General features: G+C 41.7%; 1 protein-coding gene across 1 annotated transcript in view; it reads left to right on the top strand.

Moving 5' to 3' along the window:
• LOC141065367 (vomeronasal type-2 receptor 26-like) overlaps positions 1–20,433 on the top strand; it is a 52,426-nt gene extending 31,993 nt beyond the window's left edge. Inside the window, exons 3-5 of the mRNA XM_073557810.1 lie at positions 2,581–2,790; positions 18,830–18,953; positions 19,060–20,433. Of these exons, the coding sequence (XP_073413911.1) occupies positions 2,581–2,790; positions 18,830–18,953; positions 19,060–19,976 (1,251 nt within the window). The 3' untranslated portion in view covers positions 19,977–20,433. The remainder of the gene's footprint in view (positions 1–2,580; positions 2,791–18,829; positions 18,954–19,059) is intronic.
• The last annotated feature ends 1,354 nt before the right edge of the window (positions 20,434–21,787 follow it).

The raw sequence follows: 21,787 nt of genomic DNA, 5'->3' as shown, positions 1-21,787 counted from the left end.
AACTGTTGAAACTTGTCTAAAAAATAAGTTTCTTTCTAGTTTCACCAGTTTGTTTTTGGTGAAACAAGATGCTAGTTGTTAAAAATCGAGTTATTACAGTAGGCCTTGGTATGACTATACTAGGCCGTGGTATTTCACATATTACTATACTACTAGCCCCAAGGCCTAGTATACTCATATTTGAAATACCACGGCCTAGTATAGTCATTCAAAGGCCTAGTGTAATAACTTTTAATGGAGCAGATTACATTCATCCACTCAATGCTGACTTGTATTCCCCATGGACTTTCATTGGGGTTGGGTTTTGAGTGTTGTGTTTTGAGAAAATCACATACTTTGTTTTAAACTATTTGCACAATTTTTTATTGAAAAAAAATGGTTTCCTGATTCATGGCCTGCAGCTTTGCTCATTCCAATATATTTAACGCAGACTAGCAATGCTGCATTTTAACTCGTATGTGTATTTACCTGCCCAGGTGTGTGAACATAACAAAATTCAGTTATACATGGGAAGTTTTTTAATTAATCGGAGTTTAAAAAATATAGTGCACTCAGTAATGGTATCAAATAAGGATTTTTATTACCATAAACAACAACATTACACCATTTCATCTTGCCAGTGCACCCGTCCTACATCAGAAATAAAGTAGGCCGCAAATTTGTCCCTCATTTGGCCAACTTCAACGGATGACCTGAGAGTGTGCTGAGTGAATTCAGGCAATGGGTTAGGAGCATCATCGTCCAGTTCAAAGGTCGGGTGCTCTTTAGCCATCACAAAGTTATGTAGAACCACACAGGCCTTCACCACCTCATCGACTGTTTCAAGTTTAAGATTAATGGCCGTGCCCAGAATTCGCCATCTGGAAACAAGAATCCCAAAAGCACACTCGACAGTTCTTCTGGCCCTGGTCAGCCTGTAATTAAAAATTTTTTTGGTGTGGTCCAAGTCCCGGCTGGAGTAGGGTTTCAGTAAGTTTCCGCACATTTGAAAAGCCTCATCGCCAACCATTACAAAGGGCAGTGGCGGAGCTTCGGTGTGAGGAAGAGGCCGTGGCATAGGGAAATTAAATTGGTTGCCATACAACCTCCGGCCCATGTCTGAGTTTTTAAAAGCCTGCGAGTCATTACCACGGCCAAATGCTCCAATGTCCACTGCTACAAACATACATCCGGCATCCGCAATTGCAATGAGTACTATTGAAAAGTACTTTTTGTAATTATAGTACTCAGATCCCGTTCTTTGGGGTTTGATGATCCGTATGTGTTTCCCATCAACAGCTCCCAAACAGTTGGGAAAATTGCATACTGTCCAGAATTTGTCAGCAATTTCCATCCACTTTTCAGCGGTGGGCAGGGGCATAAATTCTGGGCAAAGAACATTCCAGAGAGCCCGGCAGGTGTCAGCAACAATTCCAGACAAGGTAGAGATTCCAATACGGTACTGGAAGTGTAGTGAGGATAGGGTTTCTCCAGTCGCCAGGAATCTGTGAACAGACAAAGAAGTAAAATTAATATTTATGTATATTATTTTTAAAAACTATAAAAAAAATATTAGTACATTCACGAAAACTAATTACCCAAGGTTTTGAATACTAAATTTACAAAAAAAAACATCAGACCACACCCCTTTGTTTTTAAAACATACCGTAATGTCACCAGTAGCCGTTCCTCAGGAGGAATCGCACGACGGAGCTGTGTGTCCTGTCTCCGGATGGATTGTTGGACACGAGCAAGCAAATCCATGAAACTTTCGTGGGACATCCGGATATAATCAGTAAATTTCTCCGGGTTTGCACGTAGCTCGCTGTAGAGGGTGTGGTATGCCCCACGGCTCTCCCGGAGTTCAACAATCGGATGTATCCACAAACGCCGCCGTCTTCGCTGCCTCTCTCTCTTCCTTTGTTCATGGCAAGCAACTGCATACGCCTGAGCCATCGCGATGTCCAAATCCAAGTTGAAGTGAAAACTCTTCCAGCGCAGATCCATGGTCACGAGAAGAATCAAGCAAATGTGAAGAATACTGTAGACAGGGTGTATATATATTAACATACCACACCCACAATGAAGTCCCATTGGTCTTGTGTGTTGTTGAATGGTTGTTTTTTCTTTTTTGTGGGGTTTTTCCAAAATCTGTAAAAAAACGCAAACGCACAAAAAACGCATACAAACGCGCAAAAACGCTGCGTTTTTTTCCTGCATGCGCATTAAAATGCTGGAAAAAAACGCAGCGTTTGTATGCATTTGTATGCGTTTTTTTAATGCGTTTTTTTGCGGGAAAAACGCGCTGCAAAAAAAAGCAAGTGTGAAACTAGCCTAAGACTGGCAAAAACTTTTAATATGTGGTAAATTGGTGTTTTTCAAAGCACTTTGCAATATTACCCATACATCCCCTTTAAGGCAGCCTTTCGAGGTTCCTTGGGGATTGGATTGTTGGATTGGGAAGCTTGAATCGAGTTTAGAAGAGAGTGCCCTAGATAGAGAACCCCGTGACTACCTTTCTAACAGTGATTTCCCAGCTCTGGCGTTCGGACGTGCTGTGTTCTCCTGTGTTTTATGGGTTGTATCTTTGATGTCTTCCAGCTCCATCACTATCTGGGAAGTCAAAGAGACGTTTATGGAAATCCTTACTTTTATAGTAATGGAGATTTCATTGACCGACATTCCGCTGTGAACTGGATTGCTTTCAGTAATGGGACTCGGAAATTTCGATATATTGGTCACACAGAAGCCAAGCCCCATGAATTTATCATCGACGTGAAGAGGGTACTGTGGAAGACCGGCGGCAATCAGGTAACGACTTGCGCGTCATGACGTAAAACTCTTCATCCCGATGAGAAATTTTGTGGGATTTCGATGATCTGTGCCAGGTTTCATCACAGATAACAGTCATATCTTATATGCTTCCAAAAAGCTGATAATCTGCCGCAGACAACAGGGAAAATACGGGGGATGTGCGGAGCGCCCTGCAATGACACGTGTATTGGGAGTCAGGAGATTGGTGTTTGCAACCCCCTATCCTGGATGAGGAGTTTATTTATTTTACTCATTGATATAGCGCCATTAATTCCACAGCGCTTTACAGACATTATTGGCGCTGTCCCCATTTAGTCTCACAATTTGGAATGTGGGACGAAACCGGAGAACCCAGAGGAAACCCACACAAAAACAGGTAGAACATACAAACTCCTTGCAGATGTTGTCCTTGGTGGGATTTGAACCCAGAACTCCAGCGCTGCAAGGCTTCAGTGCTAACCCCTGAGCCTACATGCCGCCCTAGGAGTTGATTAGGTTTTGCTGAATTGTTTCTAACATAGTAACATAGTTTTGAAGGCTGAAGGAAGACCTTATGTCCATCTAGTTCAGCCTATTTTTAGTGCAGCTGTTCTGCATTGTTGATCCTGGGGAAGGCAAAAAACCCACAGAGTAGAAGACAATTTTCTCCATAGGGAAAAAAATTCCTTCCCCTAAGCTGGGTCAGCCATCTACCTATAATATTCTGTTATTCGTAACCTTCTATACTGTTAGTCACAAGAAAAGCCTCCATTCCTTTCTTAAATTCATTCAGTGAGTTGGCCATCACCACTTCCTCAGGAAGAGAATTCCAGAGCCTCACTGCTCTTACCGTGAAGAACCCTCTTCTATGCTGGTGCAGAAATTGTCTTTCCTCCAAATGAAGAGAATGCCCCCTTGTTCTTGTCACAGTCCTTGGCACAAACAGTTCATTGGAGAGATCTCTGTGTTGCCCTCTGATATACTTGTACATATATATTAAGTCTCCCCTAAGTCTTCTCTTTTCTAGAGTAAATAGACCTAATTTTGATAACCTTTCTGGGTATTGTAGTGAACCAACTCCATTTATCACTTTAGTAGCCGCCTTTCAACCCTTTCTGATTTTCTTGTCTTGTAAAAATGCTATTATCTTGCAGATATGGGGTTAATCTACAGGTTACTGGTATGGTTGCTGTACTTACAGCTGATTTCATCCCAGCAGCCTTCAGCTTTCCGTCACAGAGGCTCCGTCCAGCATGGCTTCATTCACCATTCAGTACATAGTGAGCCGTGACTGTAATGGCGCCCCCAGGACTATCTGACAGCGAGCAGTGCAGTGCATCAGTCATTAAGAAACTTGTCCCTTAAGGTGTCTGTACATCGTATGTTGATGCTGTATGGACAACCACCTCACACAACTCCTCCACATACATACTGCAGGTGGTCGGCATCTAGGAAATAGAGACCACAATATTGTACAGTGTCACTTGTGTTTCGCTCGGGGGGGACTTGTCAGGGAGTCACAAAAACACTGAACTTTAGGAAGGCAAAGTCTGACCAGCTTAGAGATGCCCTTAATCTGGTGACTGGGACAATGTCCTCAGAAATAAGAATACAGATAATAAAACGGGAAATGTGAAAGAACATCCTAAATAGGCGCTGTAGGCGGTTTATACCTTGTGGGAATAAAAGGACCAGAAATAGGAAAAACACAATGTGGCTAAACACAGAAGTAAGAGGGGCGATTACCAGTAACAAGAAAGCATTTACACTACTAAAGCAGGACGGCCCCGCTGAGGATCTAACAACTATAGGGGGAAAATACTTTATCTAAAAATAATTATAACTCTGGAACGCTGCCATGGATCCCGGTGATTCTGACATTGTTTTCTCGTGACATATTGTACTTCATGTTAGCGGTAAAATTTCATTCATATAACTTGCGTTTATTTGTGAAAAAAATGGAAATTTGGCGAAAATTATGAAAATTTTGCAATTTTCCAACTTTGAATTTTTATGCCCTTAAATCATAGAGATACGGCACACAAAAAACTTGATAAGTAACACTTCCCACATGTTTACTTTACATCAGCAGAATTTTGGAACCAAAATTTTTTTTGTTAGGAAGTTATAAGGGTCAAAAGTTGACCAGCGATTTCTCATTTTTACAACACCATTTTATTTTTATGGACCACATCACATTTGAAGCCACTTTGAGGAGTCTATATGATAGAAAATACCCAAAAGTGACACCATTCTAAAAACTGCACCCCTTAAGGTGCTCAAAACCACATTCAAGAAGTTTATTAACCCTTCAGGTGCGTCACAGGAATTTTTTGAATATTTAAAAAAAAAAATGAACATTTAACTTTTTTTCACAAAAAAAATACTTCAAGTTCAATTTTTTTTATTTTACCAAGGGTAACAGGAGAAATTGGACTGCAAAAGTTATTGTGAAATTTGTCCTGAGTACGCTGATACCTGATATGTGGGGGGGAACCACTGTTTCGGCGCATGGCAGAGCTCAGTAGGGAAGGAGCGCCGTTTGACTTTTTCAATGCAAAATTGGCTGGAATTCTAATCGGACGCCATGTCGCGTTTGGAGAGCCCCTGATGTGTCCAAACAGTGGAAACCCCCCACAAGTGACCCCATTTTGGAAACTAGACCCCCCAAGGAACTTATCTAGATATGTGGTGAGAACTTTGAACCCACAAGGGCTTCACAGAAGTTTATAACGGACAGCGGTATAATTAAAAAATCATATTTTTTCCACAAAAATGATCTTTTCACCCTCAATTTTTATTTTCCCAAGGGTAACAGGACCCTAAAAGTTATTGTGCAATTTGTCCTGGGCGCATGGCAGAGCTCAGAAGGGAAGCAGCGCCATTTGACATTTTTGGCTGGAATTGAGATCGGACACCATGTCGCGTTTGGAGAGCCCCTGATGTACCAAAACAGTGAAAACCCCCCACAAATGACACCATTTTGGAAAATAGACCCCCCAAGGAAGTTATCTAGGTGTGTGGTGAGAACTTTGAACCCCCCAGTGCTTCACAGAAGTTTATAACGCTCGGGCGTGAAAATAAAAAAATCGTATTTTTCCACAAACATGATCTTTTAGTCCCCATTTTTCTTATTTTCCTAAGGGTAACAGGAGAAATTGGACCCCAAAAGTTGTTTTGCAATTTGTCCTGAGTACTCTGATACCCCATATGTGGGGGTAAAACACTGTTTGGGCGCATGGCAGAGCTTGGAAGGGAAGCAGCGCCATTTGACTTTTTCAACGCAGAATTGGCTGGAATTGAGATCAGACGCAATGTTGCGTTTGGAGAGCCCCTGATGTGCCCAAACAGTGGAAACCCCCAATTCTAACTGCAACCCGAAGCCCAACACACCCCTAACCCTAATCTCAGCCCTAACCCTAGCCCTAACCCTAACCCTAGCCCTAATGGGAAAATGGAAATACATACATTTTTTTTATTTTATTATTTTTCCCTAACTAAGGGGGTGATAGCGGGTGGTTTGATTTACTATTTATGGCGGTTTTTATGTTTGGCGGCTGTCACACGCTAAAAGACGCTTTTTATTGTAAAAATAGTTTTTGCATCACCACATATTGAGAGCTATAATTTTTCCGTATTTTGACCCACTGAGTCATGTGAGGTCTTATTTTTTGCGGGACGAGTTGACGTTTTTATTGGTACCATTTTCGGGCATGTGACATCTTTTGATCGCTTTTTATTCTGTTTTATGGGACGCAGAATGAACAAAAACCAGCTTTCCATGAATTTCTTTTGGGGAATGCGTTTTCACTGTTCCGCGTGCGGTAAAATTGATAAAGCGGTTTTATTCTTCGGGTCAGTACGGTTACAGCGATACCTCATTTAGGTCGTTTTTTTATGTTTTGGCGCTTTTATGCAATGAAAACTATTTTATATAAAAAATAATTATTTTTGCATCGCTTTATTCTGCGAGCTATAACTTTTTTATTTTTAGTCTGATGATGCTGTGTGGTGGCTCATTTTTTGCGGGACAAGATGGCGTTTTCAGTGGTACCATGGATATTTATATGTGGCTTTTTGATCGCGCGTTATTGCACTTTTTGTTCGGCGGCATGATAATAAATCATTATTTTTTGCTTTGTTTTTTATTTTTATTTTTTAAGGGGTTCGCTAAAGGGGTTAACTAATGGGACAGTTTTATAGGGCGGGTCGTTGCGGACGCGGCAATACCAAATATGCGAACTTTTATTGTTTTTTGTTTTTTTTTATTTCCAAAAAATGAATTTATTGGGGGAATATTTTTTTTTTTTCTAATTTATTTGGCGATTTTTTTTTTAAATTATTTTAACACTTTTTTTTTTTTTTAACTTTATTACATTGTCCCAGGTGGGACATCACTGTCCTGTGACAGATCGCTGATCTGTCACATCACAGATCACTGTGACAGATCAGCGATCTGTCACAGGCACTGCTGCAGACTTCCTCATGCCTGCGCTTTAAAGGCGCCCCCCGCAGCAGCGCTGCTGTGGGGGGCTCAGGGAAGCACGGAGGGAGCCCCCTCCCTGCCGATGCTTCCCTTTAACCCCCGGTGCACTGCGATCGTGTTTGATCGCGGTGTGCAAGGGGTTAACGTGTCGAGGGCGGTCCGTGACCGCCCCTGACACATTGTGCCAGGTGTCAGCTGTGATAATCAACTGACACCCGGCCGCGATCAGCGGCGCTCACCATGTGGGCGCCGCTGATCGCTATGACGTACTATCCCGTCCCTGTGAATTAAGTCCCAGGGCACATGGATGGGATAGTATGTCTCATGGCAGAAAGGGGTTAAGGGTCACTAATCTAACCCAAGAAGAGGTGCAAATCCGGCTAAATAAGATTACAATAGATAAATCTCCGGGTCCGGATGGCATACACCCACGAGTACTAAGAGAACTAAGTAATGTAATAGACAAACCATTATTTCTTATATTTAGAGACTCTATAGCGTCGGGGTCTGTTACACAGGACTGGCGCATAGCAAGTGTGGTACCAATATTCAGAAAGGCTCTAAAAGTGACCTGGAAATTATAGGACAGTGAGTCTAACCTCAATTGTTGGTGAGATATGTGAAGGGTTTCTGAGGGATGTTATTCTGGATTATCTCACTGAGAATAACTGTGTGACTCCATATCAGCATGGGTTTATGAGGACTCGCTCCGGTCACACCAATCTAATGAGCTTTTATGAAGAGGTAAGCTATAGACTGGACCAAGGCGAGTCATTGGACGCGGTATATCTGGATTTTTCCTAAGCGTTTGATACCGCGCCACACAAGAGGTTGGTACACAAAATGAGAATGCCGGGTCTGGGGGAAAATGTGTGTAAATGGGTAAGTAACTTACTCAGTGATAGAAAGCAGAGGGGGGTTATAAATGGTATATTCTCTAACTGGGTCGCTGTGACCAGTGGGGACCGCAGGGGTCGGTGTTGGGACCTCTTCTCTTCGACATATTTATTAACGATCTGTTAGAAGGTTTGCACAGTAAAATATCGATATTTGCAGATGATGCAAAACTATGTAATACAAAAACTTGGCACTCAAAAGAAAAATTGATTTGACAGTTCCTTTATTGTAAGAGGCATCCAGTTAAATATACTTATTTTACTTCTTTAAACGTTTTCGGTCATACAATTGACCTTCATCAGAAACAGAATTTTTTCACAGTTGGTTTTAACTGAGAGGAACTGTAATGGAAAATTCCATATATTATTAAAGAACTGCTGTCGTAAGTAGGCACTCTTCTGTACTGGGTATATTCATTAATAATGTGGAGAAACAGACGTCTGGGAAGCAGCAGCTACTGAGGATGAAAGGACACTGAGGATGATAAAAAAGAGTATAAATGTGTGTACTGAGATAGGCTGAGGATATGCAGGTAATGTGAACTGAATTACCCATTCATGTAGGAAATCACCAGACCCACGGGTTTGACACCTTGGGTTATACAGGGTACTGAATAGTGCCTACTTATGACAGCAGTTCTTTAATAATAATATATGGAACTTCCCATTACAGCTCCTCTCAGGTACCTGTCTTGGCACTCATTCCATCCAGTCGGCTATTACTTTTCATGTGGTTTTTCACATCCAGTAGCACCAGCCGACCACGAATCTCACTGTATCCTTTATTGACCAGTGTCACACTTGTTGTTTGTTTTCTACCTCCTAGGGCACGTCTTTTACATATGTTCCTTACATACCATCACAGCACGGACTCTCTATCACCGCCCATGGAACCTGTGGAGTTTCACTAAGCTCACTTGAACCTTGTCTCAGGATTCGCTATTTCAGTATTTATCTAGTCATCGACCTTTTGTCTAAACTTTACATGATGTTCATACGGTCATTATCCGCATCCTGTTGCTCAGATATTTGTTAGATACTTATTTGTTCACTAACCATACTGTCTTGTCTTCTTGTAAACTCATTCTAGTTAAAACCAACTGTGAAAAAATTCTGTTTCTGATGAAGGTCAATTGTATGACCGAAAACGTTTAAAGAAGTAAAATAAGTATATTTAACTGGATGCCTTTTACAATAAAGGAACTGTCAAATCAATTTTTCCTTTGAGTGCCAAGTTTTTGTACTACATTGTTAGTTGGCTGGATACCCGACTTGTGCACCTCCCTCCACACTGAGTGCCGTGTTTTTTCTATTTTACAAAACTATGTAAAGCAGTCAATACAAGAGAAGATAGTATTCTGCTACAGATGGATCTGGATAAGTTGGGAACTTGGGCCGAAAGGTGGCAGATGCAGTTTAACAATGATAAATATACACATGGGAAGAAGGAATCAATATCACCATTACACACTGAACGGGAAACCACTGGGTAAATCTGACCTGGAGAAGGACTTGGGGATCCTAGTTAATGATAAACTTACCTGGAGCAGCCAGTGCCAGGCAGCGGCTGCCAAGGCAAACAGGATCATGGGGTGCATTAAAAGAGGCCTGGATACACATGATGAGGGCATTATACTGCCTCTGTACAAATCTCTGGTTAGACCGCACATGGAGGACTGTGTATAGTTTTGGGCACCGGTGCTCAGGAAGGATATAATGGAACTAGTGCGGGTACAAAGGAGGGCAACAAAATTAATAAAGGGGATGGGGGAACTACAATACCCAGAGAGATTAGCAAAATTAGGATTATTTAGTCTAGAAAATAGACAACTGAGGGGCAAACTAATAACCATGTATAAGTATATAAGGGGACAATACAAATATCTCTCCGAGGATCTGTTTATACCAAGGAAGGTGACGTCACAAGGGGGCATTCTCTGCGTCTGGAGGAGAGAAGGGTTTTCCACCAACATAGAAGAGGATTCTTTACTGTTAGGGCAGTGAGAATCTGGAATTCCCTGCCTGAGGAGGTGGTGATGGCGAACTCAGTCGAGGGGTTCAGGAGAGGATGTGGAGGATGTGGAGCGTATTAATATTGTATCTTATAGTTATTAGGTTCTTTAGAAGGACGTAGATCTGGGGATTTATTCTGATGGAATATAGGCTGAACTGGATGGACAAATGGCTTTTTTCGGCTTTGATAACTATGTTACTATGGTACATGAACACTTGACTTGGTCTAGGATTCACATATTTCCACCTGCCAGAGTTGAATGACTGACTCCTCTGTCCTCATTCAGACTCCTCTGGAGACATTGCAATGAGTTGCAGGTTGTATGGAAAAGCAATTGTTTGTAAATCATTGATATGGCGAGTGTGAAAGCGCTTGTGAGTGATTTGAGTCTAAGTGTGATTTGGCTTTAGTGTGTGACTTGTGTTTCAGTGACTTTGGACTCAGGGAGTTTTGACAGGAGTAATTCGTACTGAATCACTGTTTGTTTTAACTTCTCTATATACTTCTTATTTTTTCTGTTTCATGCAATCCCCATTAGTAATATGTGCTCCATTGTTGACAAGTCCATCCAGTGCACATCTTGTCGCATGTATGCAATCCTTGACCAGCTGTTTGAGGGTGCACACTGCTGAGCATATGTGCTCTACATTGGAAGCCCAGGTACTGGATCAAAATGAACAGTTGGCAACATTGAAATCCATAGACAATACAGAAAGGAGTTTGCTGCTCAGTGAGCAGGTGCTCGCTGGGGTAGATATGAGGGAGGATTGCAGTATGGTGGTTCAGGGCAGTGAGGCAGCTAGCTGGGTGACAGAAGGTGGCGTAGAGGGAAGAGTGCCAGGGAGGCTCGTCCTCATCTGGCAGAGGAGGGAGATTCTAGAGGATTAACACCACTGCAGGAAGACATGTGCTCTGAAAGCCAGAAGAGTGTCTGAGGGGCTGATTTGCATGTCTTAAAGTTATGAAAAAATATGAATATTCTTCCCCTAATAGCTCTGAAGTTGAAAATACGTGTCCCATCAATATCGGATCTATACAAAGCCCAATATTCATAGCTTTCCACCGATGCCCAAGTGTGTAGTTGCAGATGTCCAGTTTCCTCTGCAGAGAACAAGAGTTACCTCTAAAGGTGCGAGATTTTCTCTTCCCTTCGTCTTGAAACTACAAATCTCAGTCTTATGACTTCTTCCCACAAATGGCACACCATACGATCAATGTGATTCTACTTCCAAAAGGGTTTTAGATTGAAAGCTCTTTCTCCTTGTGGAGATTCTGTGTGAGGGGGGTGAATGCTCCCTCCCTGGAGATGCCTTATGGATTTATATTTTTCTATGACAGTATAATTATGTTCTAAATGGTAAAACACTCAGTAAAACTGTCACTGAAAAAAAACTGGGTTATATGGGTGGATGGAAAACTCAACTTTAGTGGCCAGCGCCAGGAAGCTGTTGCTAATACAAATCAATGGAACGCTCTGCCACATGATGTTGTAATGTTTAATTCACTACTAAAATTCAAGACGGGCCTGGATGACTTTCTTGAAAAATATAATATTACGGGTTATGGGCATTAGATTCAGTGATGAGTCATTGTATTGTAAGGGTTCCAATGGATTGTAATGAATAACAAAATGCTCACACAAGAATTGAATTTACTAAATTGATTTACTATATAAAGTGATAACATTAAAATATAAAACTATAAATACATATGCATTAATCAGAAACAGGCGTTATTCATACATTACATTATTCAGATAGTCTCATCTCAGTGTCCTCTCTGGTCTGTCACATCTCTTTCTCTGTGTCTCTCTTTCTGATAATCAGTACCCTCCTTTTATATGTAAGAACTTCTCTAAAGCCTTTGATGTCCCAAAGTAAGTGTGAGACTTAAACAGTATCTATCCTTGGATGCCAGTGAGACGACCCCCTGAGATCAAATAGATGAGATTTCACCAGTTGACAATCCATAGGAAATGTTTACACACCCAATCTAATTATGGCAAGGAAGGTCTTTTGTTGGTAGATAAGTGTAAGCCAGTTATTTGCTCTGCTTGGACAATTTGACCATCTGGTTGAAACAAGTTTCAATGACCTTCTAGGAAGGTTCAAAGAGCTGAATATTTATGCTATATATATAGTATAACTGATTGAAACTATATCAATAGTTGGTATTAATTAATTGAAGTGCGGAAACCATTAAAAATAAATCATAGTATACATTCCACCCCTTGGTTTCAATCACTTTAATTAATTAACCTGCCACTAAACTATACCATTTATCATTATTTGCATTGCTCATTTATATATATATTTATTTATTTGCTACCAATAGAAAACCGCTTGGTAAAAAATAACATCCTGGGCTTAAAATGGAACAAAAACAACATTGGACCAACAGGTAATGAAATATCAAATGTCTGTAGAATTCTTCTTTCTTCGGGTCTTCTTGACCGCAATTTTTAAATGGGTCTCTGTTGCAGGGAAGCATGGGGATTATTATGCCCTCATCACTTTGGGGTGACTTCACTACTTTCCCTGGTTAGCAAAAGAACAGACTCTAAAGAGCAATCTGTCCCTGCCCTTCATGACATTAAACCCTCGGTGCAGGTGTCCAATGACTGAGCATAAGAGTCCTTTCATCTTCTATTGCTGCAGCTGTTCAGGGCCTCACTTTATATGCCATTTGCATCAGCTGGCAGTCATGAGGATTCACCCTGGTTGACGGTTCAGCATCATCTGGGCTCAGTCTCAGCGCTCAATTGGACATCTTCAGTCTACACACAAGACACAGCCTGCACTGAGGTAAAGTGAAGTTCACAATCATTCTTGAAAGTTCCAAAGTCTTGGCAGAGCTAACTCAGTCCAAAGCAAGAGTCCAAAATAACTCAGTCCTGTTGGCTTGTTTTCCACCCCTTGATCAAATGAATCAAACAAAATTATTGTAAGTTTGTTGGTCCAAATTGTGCCCAGAATGACCTTTGACATTTTCTACTGTAGCAAATATTTCTACTCTAGATAATAATACTACATAAAATATATATCAGATTTGTATGGACTTATACACTGATCAAACACATCAAATTCATGTCAATCACATTTGCATAAGAACCATGATCATAATTACCAGTACAATCATGTTCATGGAGATCACAAAATAATGTTACTACTAATCAGAATCAGTACAATTACATGTTAAGGAAAACCGAACCCAAACCAATTTGCTATTAACCCAATTCTAGCAAATTATTATTTTTACATAATATACACATTACATCAAAACACACTCTGGCTAAACCTAATGCACTCATTCAGTAAACAGGAGAGATTCTCATTTATATATAGACAAACACACACTTTGGGTGCCCACACATTTGCATTGCATGACTCAGGTGTAGGTGAACAAAGCTATATCAAGACATTAACAAACTAGCATTCATTGAAATCATTTAACATACAGTATATATTCTTCAAAACCCAATTTGCACGGGAGCTCCCAAAAAATAAAAAATGTTAAAACTCAAAAATAAGTCATAAAATATAATCTTATATTAGGTAGATGGACTCCTTTTTCACTACTGCAGGAATGGACTATTTACTGTGCACTGTATTTACATGCTAATTAAGTGGCCAAGGATTCTTCTTTCACTCCTGCAAACAAATAAAAGGTAATTACACCCCCCACCCCCCAATCCAACATGTAGTGGACTGAAAAGAGAAAAAAAACAATTCCTTTAAAAACCAAGAATGCTAAACACAGTACAATTAAAGTTCAGAAAGCAAGCTCATAAAAAATAAAAATATACCAAACAAAAAGTAAAAATAAAAAAATACCACGTGGATTTTTCTTTGGCTGTGAACCAATTTTAATCAAGGGATATCCATGACAAATACACAAAGCACATACAGTGACAAAGACAAACACTTAGTACAAATAAGTCATCTATTTATCTTGTCAACCCCCCAGTATATTATCAGTCATCTAACTTTAGGTCAGTCTTAAATCCATTGTCTGTACTGTCACACCCTCTTTGCCTTGTATGTTTCTCTCATGGCTCCCACATACAGAATCATCTTATATCTGCTGTGGTCTTTTGCCTTTTAAAACATCAAGGTCTATTACAAACCCTCAGGTGAGGAATGCACATTTATGCATCACCAAGACCAAACCCAATTCATCATATATCAGCCAGCGCATACGTCACAGTATGCTCACAGGAGTATCATTAGACATCAAAAAATGGTAAAACTGTTCAAACAACAATTTTCAGGGATGTTCCACAACTTTTACAATTAGTCCATGAGGGAATCTTGGCAGGGGGTGTAGTATGCCATGGTATTGGAAGAGTGCAAGGGGCGGTTACAGTGGGGGCTTTGCATGCCTCCATCAGGTGTCCCACCTCTATCTTTCCAACCCCCTATCTCATTTGTCGCCACCCTCTTGGGTCTGGCGAGTTGCAATTTACCTTTTCTCCTCAGATCTTGCCATCTCCTCAACAGGTCACTTGTAGAGATCCCATCTATCTCCTGGAATGGAACCCCACTAGCTATCAGGTCACAAAACAACTCGGTCCTGCTCTTTCTAATTTGGGTATCCTCCTCTTCTCTCCTTTCTTGATCTACTCTCTCTACTGTACTATTGTTTGATACTTTTGCTCTCTCTAGAGCAGATAGCTGGGAGATTAGATTGCATGCTGTGTAGACATTAGTGGAATTTCCCATAAGTGCACTGAACATAGTGAATAATGGAGCCTTGTATGACGCTGGGGCACCTTCTATGAACTTATTCTTCATCAATACTGTCAATATTGCAGCATCTGGTCCCTTCCAATCCTCAACAACAGCAAAATGATCATTCAGATCTGGCAAAGGATTGCGAGTTATACCTCCTATACCTGCGATTTCTCTCAATCTCTGAACTCCATCTGCAAGAGTCTCCCATCGTGTCTGTGGTATTAATTCCATGGGAGAGTCATACACTTGTGCCACAGAATCCCTCACCAAATGCAGCAAAGAGAAAGTCTCTGCAGTGTCCCTTGCACGCCTCATTTTTAGACGCACCATAGGATCAATACAAATACTACAAAGTCCTATTGCCTCAAGACGGTTCAAGATTATACTATTGGCTCCCTGATCCCATAATCTGAGAATCCATGCTAACAAAGGTTCTCCTGCTTGCTGCTTGTACCTGGTAGCTAATTCTGTTAATTCTCCTGCTGTATAATTCCTAGTTACTTCGGTCATTGAAGCTTCTGCTCCTGTAGCTGCGTTTCCTGCATCCATCCTATCTCCACTACGCTGTGTGACTTCTCTCCTAGTTTTAGTAGTCACAATCGGTCTGGCTTGCTTTTCTTCCCCATTTGTCTCGCTGTCAGAACCTTCCCATTCTATCAAATCTGACCATTTCTCATGTGCAATCATGGTCCTAATCTGTGCAGTACGAATATCTGACACTGGCCGCTGTCTCCTCCTGCGCCTATTCTTATTCACATTTTTCATTACATAAGCTTCAAAATTCCTTTGCATATTGTCATGCTGTTTCATTTGGTCTCTCAAGGCTGATTGCAAGCTAATCCTTTGCTCTAAAACTGTATGCAGCTCTAAACACAAATTATCTATCTCCTCCTGTAAGCTTTGAGACACTTGCACACAGGTCCATCCAACGGCTGCTGCAGCTTTCTGCTCTTTTGCATCATACCTTGAGAGATCAAATTTGCCAGCCACATCCTGAGGATTTGATAAGCGCTGTCCCTCCATATATTTGTTACATTCCTGTGCCATTGGGGTCCACTTTCCTGGTAACACCCATTCTGGCAAAGATCTGACACTACTCTCAACTGCTTTCCTACTCTTAACAAACTGATTCAATTTTGCAAACATTTTTATTCAAAATACTGCTGACACCAATTTGTATTGTAAGGGTTCCAATGGATTGTGATGAATAAGAAAATGCTCACACAAGAATTGAATTTACTAAATTGATTTACTTAATAAATGATAAGATTAAAATATAAAACTATAAATACATATGCATTAATCAGAAACAGGCATTATTCATACATTACATTATTCAGATAGTCTCATCTCAGTGTCCTCTCTGGTCTGTCACATCTCTTTCTCTGTGTGTCTCTCTCTCTGCTAATCAGTACCCTCCTTTTATATGTAAAAAATTTCTCTAAAGCCTTTGATGTCCCAAAGTAAGTGTGAGACTTAAACAGTATCTATCCTTGGATGCCAGTGAGACAACCCCCTGAGGCCAAATAGATGAGATTTCACCAGTTGACAATCCATGGGGAAAGTTAACACACCCAATCTAATTATGGCAACGAAGGTCCTTTGTTGGGAGATAAGTGTAAGCCAGTTATTTGCTCTGCTTGGACAATTTGACCATCTGGTTGAAACAAGTTTCAATGACCTTCTAGGAAGGTTCAAAGAGCTTAATATTTATACAATATATATAGTATAACTGATTGAAACTATATCAATAGTTGGTATTAATTAATTGGAGTGTTGAAACCATTAAAAATAAATCATAGTATACAGTCATTAATCCAGGGAATTAGCCTGATTGCCATATGCAGAGTCGGGAAGGAATTTTCCCCTAATATGGAGCAATTAATGTGTGCCACATGGGGTTTTGCCTTGCTCTGGATCAACATGTTAGGCTATAGGTTATACTTGATGGACTTTTTGACAGTTAGAGTGATCAATGAGTGGAACAGGCTGCCACAAGAGGAGGTGAGTTCTCCTTCAATGGAAGTCTGCACACAGATGCTGGACAGATATCTGTCTGAGTTGGTTTAGTGAGTCCTGCATTGAGCAGGGGGTTGGACACGATGACCCTGGAGGTCCCTTCCAACTCAAACATTCTAGGACTCTATGACTAAAGTCTACCATCACCCTTAAAAAAATATGAAACAATCTTCTCCAAATTCCTCTATCCCCCTCCAGGCTACTTTGTTCTGTCAAGACTTTTCTCTCCTCCATACACTCTGCCTCCTACAAATTCCTGTGTCCTCCTCCAGACTCCTCAGTCCCATTCAGTCTCTTCTCCTCTCTAGACTCCTTAGTCTTCTTCAAGAACATCTCTTTGTTCCAGATGGCAGTGTCCTCTCTAGACTTTTTACCTTCTAGACTCTTCTGTCTTCTTCATATTTTTCTTCCCACTCTAGCCTCCTTTCACCCATCCAGACCTCTTTGTGCCCTCAGAACTCATATCCATTCCAGACTCTGTCTCTTCCATCACTTCATATCCTATAGTGGATTGTCATTTCTCCAACAGAGCAGGATACTGTCTTTATTAAGCTTTAATTGGGCTATGTGCTCACGTTGCAGAAATGCGGCGGAATTTTCCACAGCATTTCCGCAACTCCCTGCCGCGGGTAAAATGCATGCGGAATTTGCATGCGCTTTCCCGCAAAACACTAGCATTTTGCAAGCGTTTTTAGCTTGTAGAATGCTAGCGCTTTTCCAAGCAATTTGAAGCATCGCTTGGAAAAGTGATTGACAGGTTGGTCACACACAAGCATAGTGCTAGACAAGGGTGACCAAATTTTTACTATTGATGGTGACTATGTAGCATCAATAATAAAAGATAGGATGTTAAAAATAATAAAAAAAATTATGGTTATTCTCACCTTCTGACGGCCCCCGATGTCCTTAGCGGCACTCCCGGTACGTTCCGTTCCCAGGCGTGCTTTGCGCGAAGGAACTTTGTGACGTCACGGTCACGTTACCGCGACGTCATCTCAGGTGATTCGCGCAATGCATCCCTGGGAACGGAACTTGCCGGCAGCGCCGCTGAGGAGGGCGGGGGCTGTCAGAAGGTGAGAAGAACCATAATTTTAATTTTAATTCTATTTTTACAGGGCTATGGTACCCAGGGCATGGGGGACAGTCTCCTCTCCTCCAGACCCTGGGTACCATCTGCACATGAAGCGCTCACTTTATGCATGGTGGGCATCGCCACATGCGTATAGTGAGCTTTTCAATGCCATGCTTTGGCGGCGGAATCGCCGCAATTCCGCAAAATTAATGGACATGCTGCGGATTTTACCGTGATGCGATTCCCCAGCAGTAAAATCTGCAGCATGGGCACACCAATTGCGGAATCCCATAGGATTGCATGAGAGTGCGTTTTTAAGCGTTTTTTAAGTGTTTCTGCTGCGGCAAAAACGAGGCGGAAACGCATATAAAACGCAACGTGGGCACACAGCCTTAATGTTATTTTTGGCCACTGCCAGGTGTCGTATCCCACTGATGTGGGGTATATACTGAAGCAGGGGTGGACATACCACTGGTGCAACATCTGCAGCCACACAGAGGCCCAAGAGGTAAGGGGGCCAGCATCCACCTCCACAGCAACAGGCAGCTTGTGTCACACACACAAAAAGGGGCCCATATACTGCTCTTGCACAGGGGTCCTCTTCTGTCTGTGTCAGGTACTATACTAAGGATAGATTATTGACATCATACGACCAGAAAACCTGTTTAATTTGTACCTTCTTACTCTCTTTTTGGTCCACCATCGATGAAGGGCTTTTTTCCCCCTGATGGCTTATTGTGCAGTTAACTGTCATCCTTCCAAATAATGTAGAAAACAGCGTCATTCTTCATGTCCATTCAAAAGCAATTGAATATAAAACACGTTTAATGTCTTCAGGTCCCCGAGTCTCTATGTTCAGATCATTGTTTACCAGGAACCCGGAAAGTCTCCAATTCCAAGATCTTTTCCTGCTGCTATGATTGTGTCCAGTGCTCCCCAGGAGAAATCTCCAACACAACAGGTATGAAGACACTAGAAATGATTATTGTGGAGTAAGGATTCACCGACGACACATCAGATCCCTAATATTCATTATTGATTGTGATTGGTATTCTTCTGATTTCCAGACAGTGAAGCCTGCTTGAAATGTTCAGACCTTGATTGGCCCAATGAGAAGAAGGATCGTTGTGTTCCGAAGCTGCAGGAATTTCTCTCCTATACAAATGACACAATCGTCCAGGTTATTTCCTTCGTTTCTACTACATTTTCTTTCCTTGCATTCACAATTATTATAATTTTTATTTTGTACCAAGACTCGGCCATCGTGAAGGCCAATAACAGGAGCTTGAGCTTCCTTCTCTTGGTCTGCATCATGCTGAGCTTCCTCTGTATCTTCTTGTTCCTTGGACGTCCAGGGGATCTCACGTGCGTGCTACGCCAGGTCTCATTTGGAATCCTCTTCTCAGTGGCTGTTTCTTCCATCTTGGCCAAAACTTTCATGGTTTGCATTGCATTCAAAGCCACCAAGCCTGGTAGTTCCTGGAAACGCTGGATTGGGAGCAAGTGGTCCAATGCTCTGGTGATATTCTGCTCCTCCATCCAAGTAATGATCTGTATGGGTTGGTTGATTCTAGCACCTCCATTCTCAGAGCTGGACACACTCTCCTACCAGGGAAAGATCACTGTGCAGTGCAACGAAGGTTCTGTTATTGGTTTCTACTCCGTCCTTGGTTATATGGGGGTATTAGCTGCTGTTAGTTTTCTCACAGCTTTTTTAGCTCGCACATTACCGGACAGTTTTAATGAAGCAAAGTACATCACCTTCAGCATGCTGGTGTTCTGCAGCGTCTGGATCGCCATGATCCCAGCTCATCTGAGCACCAAAGGGAAATACACGGTGGCTGTAGAGATCTTCGCCATACTGACCTCCAGTGCTGGACTTTTAGGTTGTATTTTCTTCCCAAAATGCTACATTATTCTATGGAGACCAGAGTTCAACTCAAGAACACATTTACTGGGGAGAAGCAGTAATGTTCATTTTTAATGCCTGATCCCATGAATTATAATTTTTTTATAAGACTAGATGATGTTAGGACAAACTGATCTGTGACTCGCAGGGTCATTTATTCTTCTAGATTTAGAACTTTTCTACAATGTCATTAAACATGGTTGCTGTAAACTTCTGACATTTTCTTTCCTTGAACATGAGTGGTCAGTCTTCATCCATCAGCGTTTGGTATTATATTGTATATTGACTGATATTCGAGGTTCTCACCAGATGTGACTGCCATGTACTGAGGACTGCTCTCCCCAACTTATTCATATATGTAGTGTGGTCAATGGGGCATCAACAGTACTGTGCCGGTGCCTGGACTGCCTCCTGCCTGGCTTTATTCCTACTGCTGAACTTATAGATAACATCAGATGGAAGCCGTGTAGTGTGAACCACCTAATGAATGTGGATCAGAACACCAGTGATCTCCAGATACAAGCTCCGTGCATTTATTCCCTGCGACGTAATCGATATGAGACCTCTGATATCTGTCTGCGTATAACCATCAGATAATAGCAGAGGCAATCATTCTACGTTAAAAGCTGGTATGTTACATTTACTATGATCAGGTTTATTTAAAAAAAAATGGGAGAAATCTGGAAGAAATAAATAAGCACAAGCTACTGTAATTGATTCTGAACAGATCAAATTGTTTTACAATTCCGCAAAATTCACAGATTTGTAGCAAATCCGAACTAATTATTTACCGATAAGAGGTTAAATAAAAAGTCACTCTCACATAGCCGCAGTCCTTCCCTTGCTCCTTGACCATCGTGTGCTGGTTCCTATGCCCCTGTCCCTCGACTATCGTCTGCTGGCTCATAGACCCCTGTTCCTCGACCATCGTCTGCTGGTTACTAGGCCCCTGTTTCTCGACTATCGCCTGCTGGCTTATAGACCCCTGTTCCTCGACCATCGTCTGCTGGTTCCTAGGCCCCTGTCCCTCGACCATCGTCTGCTGGTTACTAGGTCCCTGTTTCTCGACTATCATCTGCTAGCTCATAGACGCCTGTTCCTCGACCATCGTCTGCTGGTTCCTAGGCCCCTGTTCCTCGACCATCGTCTGCTGGTTACTAGGCCCCTGTTTCTCGACTATCGTCTGCTGGCACATAGACCCCTGTTCCTTGACCATCGTCTGCTGGTTCCTAGGCCCCTGTCCCTCGACTATCGTCTGCTGGCTCATAGACCACTGTTACTCGACATCGTCTGCTGGCTCATAGACCACTGTTCCTCGACCATCGTCTGCGTAGATCATAAACCAAACAATTGCTAATTCCTTCCTTTGTTACCATGCTTGAGTAAATCATTGACACATTTTGATGGATGGGGTTGGCCACAGCTTTAGTTTATTATTTTCTCTTAGTGTAACCCAAAGTTTTTTAATCGTTAAACTCTGTAACACCAACATCCAAAACGGTATTCTCCACCGGAAGTCTGATGGGCAAGTCCATCTTCAGCTACTCCACTTTTTGATAGTTCACCACCATGATGGAGCTCATGTATGCTGACACCGAGCCCCGACCCCCACTTAAAAGAAACATAGCCTGTTCAATCTCATCCTGCACACCTGATAAGAATATGTCTAAACCCATGTCATTTAAATTAACTCCATCCTGACCCATCAGCTAACAGTAATCCCCTTCTAATTGTCTGTGCCTTAGAACACCACCAGCCGTTGAACAAACAAAACAAGAAATTTTTCGACCACCATAGTGTCCCTGGTCCTTTGCCATGTTATCTGTGATTTCCTACCATATTAAAATCTTCTCTGAAGAAACCGGAAATTTACTCTAGATCAGCAC

This window comes from Dendrobates tinctorius, unplaced genomic scaffold, assembly GCF_039654945.1.
Source record: "Dendrobates tinctorius isolate UK_male_01 unplaced genomic scaffold, ASM3965494v1 ptg000251l, whole genome shotgun sequence".
In the NCBI taxonomy this organism is placed as follows: domain Eukaryota; kingdom Metazoa; phylum Chordata; class Amphibia; order Anura; family Dendrobatidae; genus Dendrobates; species Dendrobates tinctorius.
This window is presented reverse-complemented; position numbering and strand designations above follow the sequence as displayed.